Source organism: Maniola jurtina, chromosome 8 (assembly GCF_905333055.1).
Source record: "Maniola jurtina chromosome 8, ilManJurt1.1, whole genome shotgun sequence".
Classification (NCBI taxonomy): domain Eukaryota; kingdom Metazoa; phylum Arthropoda; class Insecta; order Lepidoptera; family Nymphalidae; genus Maniola; species Maniola jurtina.
In genome coordinates, this window is record NC_060036.1 from 14,131,609 (window position 1) to 14,145,462 (window position 13,854).

At 39.3% G+C, this 13,854-nt stretch overlaps 1 protein-coding gene across 2 annotated transcripts in view; it reads left to right on the plus strand.

Moving 5' to 3' along the window:
* Positions 1 to 1,886: 1,886 nt before the first annotated feature.
* LOC123867383 overlaps positions 1,887 to 13,854 on the plus strand; it is a 42,472-nt gene continuing 30,504 nt past the window's right edge. For both annotated transcript variants that reach the window (XM_045909394.1, XM_045909395.1), the window contains exons 1-2: positions 1,887 to 2,257; positions 9,347 to 9,590. In XM_045909394.1, coding sequence (XP_045765350.1) covers positions 9,386 to 9,590 — 205 coding nt within the window. In that variant the 5' untranslated portion in view covers positions 1,887 to 2,257; positions 9,347 to 9,385. The remainder of the gene's footprint in view (positions 2,258 to 9,346; positions 9,591 to 13,854) is intronic.

The window sequence follows — 13,854 nt, forward strand, 5'->3', positions numbered from 1 at the left end:
TTCTCAATCTGAGAAGAAACCCGTGCTCAGTAGTGAGCCAGCGATGGCTTGATGATGATGACTAAAGCTGAAATCTATAGAGTGAACATTGACTCAGACTTAAGGTCAGCAGTATAGCGCTGTCTTGTTTTAACAGTGTCTTAGGTCTAAGCAAAGTCAAAGTCCGGTCTATAGATCTCAACCTAAGACCTGTTTTCGATGCTCGCACAGTCATACGCGTCGTGTTCTGATTGGACTTCTTGTTTTGCGCGCCCTATAGCACCATCAGGTGAGATTGCAGACTTAGGCGCTTGAAAAAAAAAACTTAATTTTACACACGTCTTGTACAATATAACCTTTCCCATCGATGTGTTGGCGCATGCTCCGTAGCCCCGTGTCCACTATATCCTGACACCCGCTTCAGGGATGCTCTATGTCGTTTGTGAGCACCGAGACATGGCTGTGAGGGGCGGGGGGGTCAGGACTCAGTGGTCGAGGGTCTTCAGTCAGACAGGTCGGCTCGCCCTCGGGCCCCGTCGGCAACTCTCGTGCTATTGGGGCCTGAGTAGTTTATATAATGGGACGGACTTGGAAACATTGAAATTGACTTTTAACAAGATAATATCTACCGCAATTTCAGTCAGTAATCTGTATAAGCAGTTTTCACTATATGTTTTGCATTTTTAGGGTTCCGTACCTAAAAGGAAAAAGCAACCCTTATAGGATCACTTCGTCGTCTGTCTGTCTGTCTGTCTGTCTGTCGTGTCTGCTAGGAAAACCTACAGGGTACTTCCCTTGACCTAGAATCATTAAATATGGCAGGTCTTATTACAAGCAGGACTTAGCACAAGTAAAGAAAAAACAGATTTTTATTTATTTTTATGCATAAAAGTTTTTGATTTATGGTGCAAAATGTCGAATAAATATCCAAGTACGGAACCCTCGGTGCGCTAGTCTCACTCGCAATTGGCCGGTTTTTTTTTTCAGTACTGAAAATGCCGTAGATCGCTGCAAATCATTGGTCAAATCAAATCAAAGCTTGCGCTCTATAAATCTCAACCTAAGAGGTACATTGTAGAGAGAAGAGAGAGCTTTTAGTTACGTCTACGCTGGAATGTCAGTCAGTTAGTTTTAAAGCTTTTTAGTATTTACCCATAAGCTCAATGTTATACTTCTCTGATGCAATTTATCCAATTATAACGAATAGAAGAAGTATTATATTGCTACTAGGATAGTTTGCTAATGTTAGTAGTAGTTTGTTAGTAGGGTAAGGGGCTAATGACTAAGTTAACTTTACCTTACATATTATTAAAAGTTCTATGTAATTATGCTACAAATAAATGATTTGTCTTGTAACTTTTTATTACTTTTATAACATTTTTAGGAACTTTTCTTCTAGGTTGGGTTACCTGGAAGAGATCACTTTATTGATAAAGTCGCCCTTTGTTTTTTTAAGTGTATCCTGTATTCTTACCCTTTGTAATTTTAACAATAAAGATGTTTAAATAAAATAAAAATGGTAGGTACTTACTTAAAAAGTAGTGCTGTATTTATCACACTTCACACATGTATGTATGTGTGTATGTGTATGTGAGTGTGAATGTGTATGTTTGTTACTCCTTCACGCAAAAACCACTGGACGGATTTGGCTGAAATTCAGAATGGAGATAGATAATTTCCTGGATTAGCACATAGGCTACTTTTTATCCCGGAAAATCTAAGATTTCCCACGGGATTTCGAAAAACCTAAATCCACGTGGATGAAGTCGCGGGCGTCAGCTATTGTAAAAGAAATTTTGAAGTGTGGAAAATTATAGAAAGAAAATCCTTCAACCACCAAACCAATCCATCCCTGTGCGGGGGTGCAGTGTTCGCGCACGCGCACCACATACACGCGACACCGCCTCGGCCGCGGACCACACATAGCGTGCTCGGACACCCCTGAAAAATACACATTTCACCTTTTTTACCACCAAAAAACCCTCAAAACCAAACGAAATATACAAATTTCCCAAAAAAATACTAGTTACTCTAAAAAAATACGCAAATTTATACCAAGTTACATTGAACTCATTAACCGAAAATCCGGTTGCAAAACTCTGAAACAGTGATGTGATGAGTGTTATATTAGTCTATTTATACATTTATATTAATTAATATACTAGTTATAGTATAAAGTGTAATTTAATTGATCGCGAAGGGATGTGCCGATGGTAAAGGAGTGCTGTGTTGTGATATGAGGTGCTCGCCGAAGGGGCTTGCGTAACTTTGCAAGTCGGTGAGTACGATTACTAGTATTTTTGATTTTTTTTTTAAATCTGTATTGTACACACATATATACAGAAAACAATACAAGATATATAACAAACTATACAAAAGGGTGCAAAGCAGCATTGTTGAAGCAATCCCTTAAGCCCGGGAACCCGGGGTTACGCAAAAAGTAAAATTAATAAGCATATACGTACATAATAATTATAAGAATAGAGTACATATTCTATTGTATATAGTCAATACATTAATATAGTAATTAAATATCACATAATATGTAACATGCATAAAAAACCAAATCTTTTAACTCGAAATTCAAGAGTGATTTCACTGAGTAGGTTTTAATTTAAACAGAAAAATATGAGAAGCTAAGAAGTATACAACAATTGTTATGGATTATTTAAATTTATACATAAACTAGCATTTGGCTGTGAGTCTAATCTGCTGGCACACTTGTCTATGTGATCAGTGATGCAGCCTAAGATGCTCAGAAGATGCATATTCACTCTTGACTTAAGGGTGCTTAACTAATGCCGAAAAGGCTTTCCATATCCAAGCGCTCGGAAAGTTCTTTTTCAAGTACGGAATTTAAAAACCCACATTTCCAAAATAGTGTATCTGTATATAATATAAAAGTTTCTGGTTAAAACAATGAATTTCTTAATTAACAAAGATGCATGGAAGGCAATCCGTTTTGCTTTCTGTTTTTTTCGAGATGAAAGAAATTTTTACGTAATAGGTAGTTATTTTAAAATTTAGACAAGTTTTTATGAAAGGATCATGTTTTGCTGGTTTCTATTTCATATAACATACTAGAACTATTTATACGCAAAAAAACCACGTAGTCCCTGTAAATTGACGAAAAAAATTGTATCGTCTCACAATAACGCAAAGCATCTAACCGTACCTAAGTGATATTATATAGGCACAGAATAAAAAGGTAAGTACCTATAGGTATGCTTCCTTCAAGGTGCGTCATGATATAACAGAGTCAATAAAGTTTATTCTCCGTCTAAAAGCTTCGTATAAAAACTGAGTACTTGGCCTGTCAAATGCGTTTAGAACAGATAACCTCTGGTTCAATGGTGGTGCGCCCATACCTACAAATACAATATGTATGGAAAGATTGAAATGGTTTTCTATAATATTTTTAAATTCAGACACAAGTTAGCCCTTAACTGCAATCTCACCTGGTGGTAAGTGATGATGCAGTCTATAATGTCAGCAGGTTAACCAGGAAGAGTAGGGCAGCTTTTATTAAACCCGAACCCCTTTGTTTTCTGCACGGCATCATACCGGACGTACCGGAACGCTAAATCGCTTGGCGGCACGACTTTGCCGGTAGCGTGGTAGCTACGGCCAAAGCCTCCCACCAGACTAGATCAGAGATTTAGAAATTATAAAATTCCAAACCCATGCCTGGAATCAAACCCGGGACCTCTCACTAACATGACCACAGCACTTACCACTGGGCCACCAAATGTCTGTCAATCCAAATGCCAGCGTGGGGGACTATACCCTTAGCCCTTCTCATTTTGAGAGGAGAACATTGCCAGTAGAGGATTTTCGATGGGTTTCGATGAAGTGCATGTACCTACCCTCTTGTTGGAAGGTTGGTATAATTCCACTAAAGTAAAGCTCAATGAATCGCAAAGCTGAAGTGACAATAAACGTAGCACATAGATTGGAGGAACGATGTACCTACGTTAGGGTCCGGAGGTGCTGAAATTATGACCCCGTGCCGAAAAATGCTGTGTGGGTAGACCCCGCACAAGTTTGCGGACAACATCAAACGCATGGAAACCATAATCTAAGCAGCACGAGATCGTGGAATATGAAAATCTTTGCATCTCCATCCCAAGACATCAGACAATGGTTGGGAGGACAAAAACCCCACTAGATCAGACATGGGCTAGGTTTATGTTCACCATTACGTCCATGATGTTCACCTTTTGCAATGGTCAAACCAGACAGTAGCCTGTCAAATTAGGGTTTAAAAGTAAAAAAGTTTGTTTATGAAGTTACTTGTTTTTATGCCAGAAACTTGCTAGAAAATGCCTTCTTCTTCGTTGGGATCTTTACCATAATCAATATTCGTTTGCAATTATTAAAGCCAGAAATTAGCCTGTCAAATATAGGGTTAAGATAAGTTGTTTTTATGCCAGAAACGTGCTAGGTTCCTTCTTCTTCGTCGGACTCTTTACAAATATCCGGTCGCAATGGTCAAAGCCTGGCAAAAGTCTTATTTTTACGCCAGAAATATGCTAGGAAATTTCTTCTTATTTGTTGGGCTCTTACCAGAGCGTTGATGACCAGCATGAAGTGTATTTCGGGGCAGATGTTGCTTTACGAACTTCGCCAAATCTCTCCCTTGTCTGACTCAGGCATTCACACATTCAAGCATTCGCCTAAAGCAATTCACATATTTTGGTTGATCTATGTGTGAACTCTCTTGAGCTCTGGTATCTTCTACTTTGTCCGCAGAGCAATAAAGCGAGTCTGACACCGGAACTAGGTAGGTATGTATTTGAAGAACTATAATATTATGTTATATTCCACTTAAATAAAAAGACGTCGCTTTATGTAGAGTTCTTGGAATATAGATTGTAGAGAGGTACACGGAAATTCGACTCGAGAAACTCCCGAGCATTCGGCAAATTAGTTGTTGCTAAAAACCCTCCAAGCAGCTTGTACCTAATCGAATTCCTGCACAAAGCCTTAGTAAGTCGTAGTTGCCAAACATTCCAAGATCTAGTACTATTGTACTTGAACTTCTTTGTAGGTGTTAGTTGCTCTTTTTCATTCAAATCGGCCTTTAGAAGCCGAGTAGAAGCAAACCTGATGCATTGCGTCACACTCGACCCACTGCAGTGCTCGAAACTCTTTGAAATACGACCTTAATTTTTTTATAAATAGAGTTCATATTTAATTGCAATTTGTGTAATTAAATTGTGGGTTTCGCCGGCTGGAAATCCGCTCGACATACGGTTAACTTTGCCGTGAAGCTGCGAGTTATAATTTCCATAACACTATTATGTACGCAAGTGCAACACCTGTTTTAATTGCTTAAAGTTTATTTGAAGTAAGTATAATCCGAATAAAATAAGGGCTTTTATTGAGTACGTGGCAGCTTTAGTGTGTTAAACATTTGGTAGGTAAATAATCTCACTATCCTTTACGTAAGAGGGCAAGATCTCGGAACCGTCAGTGTGCCTAGTGGGAGATTTTTAACCTATTCGATCGCGTAAAAGCTAACTGCGTTTTGTATGGAATTGAAACAGCGCTAGTGACAAGAAGATGGCGCTGTTTCAATTCCATACAAAACGCAGTTAACTTTTACGCGATCGAATAGGTTAAAAATCTCCCACTAGGCACACTGAACTTAGTCGTTTTCTGAGAAACAAAATGTGGACGAACTTTTGCCGTGGGCCAATTTTATTCCCGGCAGGGGTTTGGAATTTTATAACATCTAAACATCTGGTCTGCTTTGGTGGAAGGCTTCGGCTGTGGCTAGTTACTATCCAACTGGCAAAGCCGTGTCGCCAAGCGATTTAGCGTTCCGGTGTGATGCCGTGTAGAAATCAAGAAGAAAAGAGATATGGGTCTAATAAAAACTGTCATACCCCCTCCAGGTTAGCCCGCTTCCATCGACTGCATCATCACTTACCACCGGATGAGATTGCAGTCAAGGGCTGACTTGTATCTAAATTTATAAAAAAATCTACGGTGGCAACAATCAAAAGAACTCTTTTGAATAAAGGCTTATGATCAACGCATTGCCGGCCCCCTTACTGAGCACGGGTCTCTTCTCAGAGTGAGAAGGGTTTAGACTATAGTCGGCCACGCTGGCCCAATGCGGATTGACAGACTCCACACACCTTTGAGAACATGGAGAACTACATGCATATATATATGCATGCAGGTTTCCTCACGATGTTTTCTTTTACCGTTAAAGCAAGTGATATTTAATTGCTTAAAACGCACATACATAACTGAAAAGTTAGAGGTGCGTGCCCGGGATCGAACCCTCGACTTCCGATTAGGAGCCCGACGTTCTAACCACTAGGCTATCACGACTTAAAAGAAGATGAAAGCCTACCACTACTTTATTTCAAAGTAGGTATCTGGCATGTTAGTACTTAATTTTAGTGTTCACCATAAGTAGCAAGTAGGTATTGTTGCGTGTTTGAACTTTGAGTGTACAAAAAGTTAACAACTATTATAGTTTAACGGCAATTAGCTGCCTTGTTGATTAAGCTGTTTTTATAATTTTAATGTACTTTTTCGTACAATTTAAATATAGTTGACACGCAATATAACTTAGTATCGTATTAAATAGTAACTGAGCTTTCTATTGCAATAGATAGAGGACTTCATCTGTGTTGGTGTTAGCTGGCGGGCGTGTTCTGCCTTTTTGGAGTGTTTTTTTTTTGTTAAAACTGACTGGAAAGCGCTCTAAGGGGGTGTCGGCGAGCGCCGGCACAGACGGGGTCCATACTTGTATAAATTAACTAACTTGTTACAAATAACTACAAAATTGACATTGGCTAATCTTTGTAAAGCCAGACGAGAGAGAAAAAAAAGAAAGCTCAGTTACTCAGCGGGCGATGATGAGGAGAGAGCTATGCTTAGAGTTCATCTACTACCATACTGATATATCGTATACTTTTTGATTGTCAATAATTATTGTAGGATTGGTAAGATGATGTAATGGTGATAATAATATAATTAATGACGTAAACTACTAAAGCTCCAAATTACTATACTTAATTGTAAATGCTACATATTGCAAACCATTATTATGGTAAATAGGTACACTGTGACTAAAGAAAGAATAAACTATGATTATGATTTGATTTGTACAAAGGATACGCAATTTAGGTTTTTTGAAATCCCGTGGGAACTCATTGATTTTCTGGGATAAAATTTAGCCTATGTGCTAATCCAGGATATTATCTATCTCCATTCCAAATTTCAGCCAAATCCGTCCAGTAGTTTTTGCGTGAAGGAGTAACAAACATACACACACACACATACACACACACACACACATATACACACAAACTTACGACTTTATAGTTTAGTCTATAAAATAGGCAAATCTACGAGTGCTACGAGTATGTTTCTAAACAAATCGATAACCAAAAGCTTGTTTTTACGACAGGTGAATTAAAATAATATCTTTCTAAGCAATCACTTTGTAGTGTGTAGGCATGTAATCGTTCAGATGTTGTTCAACAGGTGGATATAAAAACAAAAATGTTGCAACGCTACATCGCTACAACGGTACATTTTAATAGCAACAATGGAAATATTTTATTTCACGAGAAGTGTTACACGCTATGTTGTACTGCAGGCAATGTATTGTGTCAAGTGGAAAGCGGTTTTTTTACTGTAATCCGTACTAATATTATAAATGTGTAGTATAAATATGCACATGGAAGGAAAAAAAGGAGAGGTAGACCAAAAAAGAGGTGGATGGATTCCAAAAGAGGATATGCGTGTAAAAGGGATGGATGATACGTTGACGGATATTGTATAGAAGCAGGCGTCACTTTGCCACTTTGCTGAAGTCCATGATATACAAGGAACCAAAAGCTTAATTTGCTATAACCCGCTACACCAGACACATCTGTATGATCACCAGACACAGCTACATGCAGCATGCGACATGCACCGCCTCTGCTAAACATGTAGGAAAAGCCAGCCACCAAGCAAGCAATACGCACCACCACCACGCAGCACCACACAGAGCACTTAATATTGAGCCAACCCTACGTAACGTGGGATAACATCAGGAAGAAGAAAAAAGAAGACAATTTAATAATATAAATGCGAAAGTGTGTCTGTCTGCCTGCTAGCTTTTAAAGGCCTGTCTGTTTAACCTATTTTGATGAAATTTCAAATTCAATGATTTATTCAATAAAATGTAGGTACAATATGATGAATTAATGTCTGATGAGCCTTATACATTTTACCACTATAACTGGTGTTTGAATATTACCTTAAATTAAATTAAAAAAAGTCAAGATTAAAACATTAATTTCGTACAGAGATAGCTTGCATCCCGGGAAAGGCTAATTTTGATCCCGGGAAACGAGGGTTTTATTCAATCTGATTAGTTTACAACTTACAAAACATCGTTGGGTACGTTGACATACTTACACAACTTGTATCTGACCGAATATTCGGCTTCGGCTTCAAGCCACCTTTGGCCAAAAAACCACCTTCGGCGAAAATAGGCCGAAGTTTAAGACGAAGCCGAAGGTTTCTAGCAAGCGCCAAAATCGAATGAACTGTTACGAATGTGCGAGAGTAAAATGGAAAAGGCGACTCGTTGGGGATTGTAATCACTCTAGAGGTATTAAACAAGACAGCAAACAATAAATACTTTAAAAAAAAATTCTTTATTTATTTTTAGCCAATCAAATTAATTTTCTTATGATTCCGAATGTTGTGGCGATAGCCGATTATTATTATTTATTCGTTTTCGGTTCCGACCAGAAATCGACCTTCGGACTCTACACTAAGTATAATTACAAAACCCCATAAAGTTTGTTTTGGAGAAAACAAATAAAAGTACATAAATCGTATTTTCGGTCGACAGCGGCGCACTTATTCACTAGTGAATACGAATTACTTACGACCGATGTACTGTATTATCTCGAGTCTTTACAGGTTTTATGGTCATCCGATGAATACAAAAATGTTCGTATGTACCGTACCTACTTCACATTGTAGTGTTTCTGTGCTGGATTATATCACAAACTGATTTATGAAACAGAAACAGGTACTGATTAGGTTTTCATTATCGTCAGCCTGTAAAACTCCACTGTTGGACATACTTGGTGTTTTGACTAAAAGCCAAAACACCAAGTTTCATGGCCATAACTTGAAAAACCGCAGACATTCAAAAATTTTCACCCCCTAATTATTAAAGACCAGGATAAGGACACTTTCGGAAATTTCACTCCGGGGAGCTCCCCCCAAAAAAGTGTCTTATCCTGGTCCAGAATCAATCAAACCAACGACTACTACTAACTAACTTAAACCAATCAATTAGGTAGCTGTTAGTTATAACGAAAATCGTATTTTTCAGCGCGTCGGAGTGTCTTCGCCGTGGCGCGGTGATGTCGGCATGGAAGTGGCCGCGCTGGTGGTGTGCGCGCTGGTGGTGAGCGCGGCGCCCAACGCGACCCACCGCCGCGACACGCGCGACCAGCCCGCGACTGTCGCGGCGAGCAACGCGACACACCGCCGCGAGGCGCACGAGCCGCTCGCGCCCGACGAGGAGGACGATCACACCTTCGACTACTACGATGACGCCAAGATCAACATATCCGGTGAGTGGCCTATACCACGCGACCAACTCGCGACCGTCGCGGCAAGCACTGCGACATACAAACTGGCAGATTTCAAAATCATCGAGAACTCTCACGCGTCCCAATTTCCTCATGATGTTTTCCTTTACCGTTAAAGCAAGTGATATTTAATTACGCAAATAACTCCGAAATTATCAAACCCCAGACCGAACCTTCCTAAATAGGAGGCCGACATTTTAACCGCTTGACCACTAGGATACCATCGCTTAATATGAGTAGTGTTAATAAACGATAGTACAGTGTATGTGAAAAGTAAGTAGTTAGTAGCATGCAGTAGCACTAAGTGCCGTGACCCGTCGTACGAAGCGAGTTTAGAGAACAAGCTCTAGTTACTTTGCTGCGAGCCTCTCGACTTTACCGCATTACTGGAATAAAACGAAAAGGAAAATACTCAGCGGGAAATTGCTCCCAAATTGGAGGTATCACACTAATATTATAAAGGCGAAAGTTTGTATGTATGTGTGTGTGTGTGTGTGTGTGTGTGTGTGTGTGTGTGTGTGTGTGTGTGTGTGTGTGTGTGTGTGTGTGTGTGTGTGTGTGTTTGTTACTCCTTCACGCGGATTTGGCTGAAATTTGGAATGAAGATAGATAATATCCTGGATTAGCACATAGGCTACTTTTATCCCGGAAAATAAAGGATTCCCACGGGATTTCGAAGAAGCTAAATACACGCGGGCGAAGTCGCGGGCATCGGCTAGTTACTCATAGTTATGGTTCGGTGAGTGGCCTATACCAAACCACCCACGCCGCGACCCGCGCGATGAGCCTGCGACTGTCGCGCGACGGACCATGCGACGCACAACTACGAAAAGTTACAGGTATGTGTCCCGGCCGAACCCCGGACCCGCCTCTCCGTGAATAGTACAACCCGATTTCTAGGCTATCATAGCTTGATATTAGTAGTGTTAATAAACGATAGTACAGTGTATGTGAGAAGTAAGTAGTTAGTAGCATGCAGTAGCACTAAGTGCCGTGACCCGTCGTACGAAGCGAGTTTAGAGAACAAGCTCTAGTTACTTTGCTGCGAGCCTCTCGACTTTACCGCATTACTGGAATAAAACGAAAAAGAAAATACTCAACGGGAAATTTAAACTGCGGGAAAATTGCTCCCAAATTGGAGGTTTAACTCATAGTTATGGTTTATTTTCAGTTCTTGTATTCGTGCCTACGTAATGTATACTTGTAACTTATGTAGTAACTATTCTGGTTCGCCCGCGGGTTTTGCTCGCCCAATCAAACAGCGCATTATGTAAATCCGTCTATAATATATGCGTTTAAATTGCAAAATTCTAAATTAGTTTAGTTGATTTTTAGGGTGTCGTAGCTGAAAATGAAAAAAGGAACCCTTATAGGATTACTTCGTTGTCTGTCTGTCTGTTGTGTCTGTCAAGAAATCTTTATGGTACTTCCCGTTGACCTAGAATCATGAAATTTGGTAAGTGAGTAGGTTTTATAGCACAAAAAAAGGAATAAATCTGAAAACCGTTTTATGGTTACATCACACAAAAAAAATTAAAATGTGTTTCAATTTTCAAAGTAAGATAACTATACCAAGTGGGGTATCATAATATTATGAAAAGCTTTTACCTGTACAGTCTTAAACAGATTTATATTTTTATTTTCATGCATACTTAATAGTTTTTGATTTATCGTGCAAAATGTTGGGATACCCTCGGTGCGCGAGTCTGACTCGCACTTGGCCGGTTTTTCATTTTATTCCAACACAAATTGGCCCTGACTACAATCTCACGTGGTAAGTGATGATGGAGTCTAAGATGGAAACGGGCTAACTTAGAAGAGGTATGCCAGGAGTTATAAATTACCCAATAACCTCTCCTGGGAATTGGACACTGGACCTCCTGTTTATGAGACCTCTACGCCAGGTACGCGTCAAAACTGGCAAGATCTGGCCAACCACAGACAGATATTTGTTTCTAAAACATGTCTACAAAATTTTACTGAGTTTGAATGGTTACAAATGAGAACCAAACCTTGTTTGTATGAAGGGTACTACGAATAAATTCCTCCTTAAACCTTAGGCTTTAAAGTGAAATAAAGTTAGATAAAAAATCTTATTGGATGCACGGAATAGTTTCCAAAGTTTCAGTGTCTGGTTTCCATTAGGCATTATTGGAACATTGTTTGTTGCGGATGGCACGGAGCCAAAATCACATATCGATTGTATAGCTTCGAGTCAGTCCAGATATTATCGTGTTTTTATAGAGGCCAAGGGCTCTTAACTAGGATTCGTGAATACGACTTTTTATAATAGTTTTTAATGCTTGCAATTTTATGTGGTTTATTATAGCTTTCAAGGGTTTCAAACTCAAGACTCAAACTCAATTTTATTCATTCAAAGTAGAACTTACTCATTCTGATGGTCAGAATCGTTAGATTAATTATATAAATTAAAATAATGAAGTACCTACCTACGAACAATCTGAATATTTTTGGAAATGCCACCCCTTGACAGATTCGGGATTTCTAGATTCCAGATTTTCACGGCGGGTCAACAAGTTCTACCATATTTTGAAAAATAAATATTTTGAATTTGATATTTATTCCGGAAACATTCTTATTTTTGCTCAGAATAACAGAGATTTTCCGGAATACAAACCTTGTCTTATCTCTGAATTCAATGATCTGATAGTAATTTTATCTTAAATTGAAATATGAAATTAAGTTATTCTATTTCACAGATTGTAATAATATAAGAAACGGCGGAAAAGGGAACTTGTGTTTCAAATTACATTATGACGATGAGAACGAAAATATCGATCACGATCATAATATTATAACCCTTATAGCCTAGTGGTTAAGACGTCCTTTAAGGAGGTTGGAGGTTCGATCCCAGGCACGTAGGTACCTCTAACTTTTCCTCGCTTTAACGGTGAAGGAAAACATCGTGACGAAATCCGCATGCATGAGAGTTCTCCATACATAACTAATCCATACTAATATTATAAATGCGAAAGTGTGTCTGTCTGTCTGTCTGTCTGTCTGCTACCTTTTCACGGCCCAACAGTTTAACCGACTTTGATGAAATTGGGTACAGAGTTAGCTTCCCGGAGCACGCACTACAAACGTGTGCACACTTGTTATCGATTTACGTATCAGTGTGTGTAATAGTCAGTAAGTGTGTAGTAAATGTAAGATATGTAATTTGTTAGTGTTCCTTTTTAAATAAAATAAAAATAGAAGGACATAGGTTACTTTTTATCCCGGAAAATCAAAGAGTTCCCATGGGATTCTTAAACGCCCATCCGTTAAACCGATTCGTGTGTTTGGTACGGAGGTAGCTTTGCATCCCGGAAACTGAACTAGGCAACTTTCTGTCCCGGAAAATCAAAGAGTTCCCTCGGGATATAATCCACGCGGACGAAGTCGCGGGCATAATCTAGTAGGTAATAATCAATAGAATGAATTTGGCACCAATCGTTTTTATGACCCCAAAACGTCACAAAACATCGTCAAAGCGCGCTGAGGGAGCGAATAGCTATTCTAACAACATTACAATGGGAATGGGGCGTTTTGGGGTCGAAGCTCGCGCGGTCATGTTTGATGTCCTCGAAAACGGTCACTTCCTCGCTTCTACGAGCTACGGTGTCCGTAGAACGAGTTGCACATATCGGCAACGTTAATAGATATCGAATTACTGTGAGTTATGACGTCAGAATAAAACTGGTGAGTTTGACTCACAGACGAAGGGTTCCGTACCATCGTCGTAAAAATTACACATTTTAATTTTTATCATTTGTTGTTACAGCCGCAATAAATTCAAATTCAAATTATTTTTATTCAAGTAAACTTTTACAAGTGCTTTCGAATCGTCAAAATAATCTACCACTGGTTCGGAATGCCGTTCCTACAGAGAAGAACCAGCAAGAAACTCGGCGGTTGCTCTTTTCAAGTAATTAATTTACAATAATATGCCTAATATAATAGAAATAGATATTCTGTGAAATTTTCAACTCTCTAGCAAATACGGTTCACTAGATACAGCCCGTTGACAGACAGACGGGCGGATGGATGGAAAGCGGAGGCTTAGAACTAAAGCCCGTTGGCACCTTTCCGATGCGCAACTCTAAAAACAAACCAGAATTTCCTTATTTTAAAGTCGTATTATATTAGTTGCGTGTTCGTTCGACAGGGCAAACTCTGATTGAGTATGGGCCTCCAGTCTGAGTCTCCTTGCCTTGACTTATACGTACAGTACAGTCAGTAC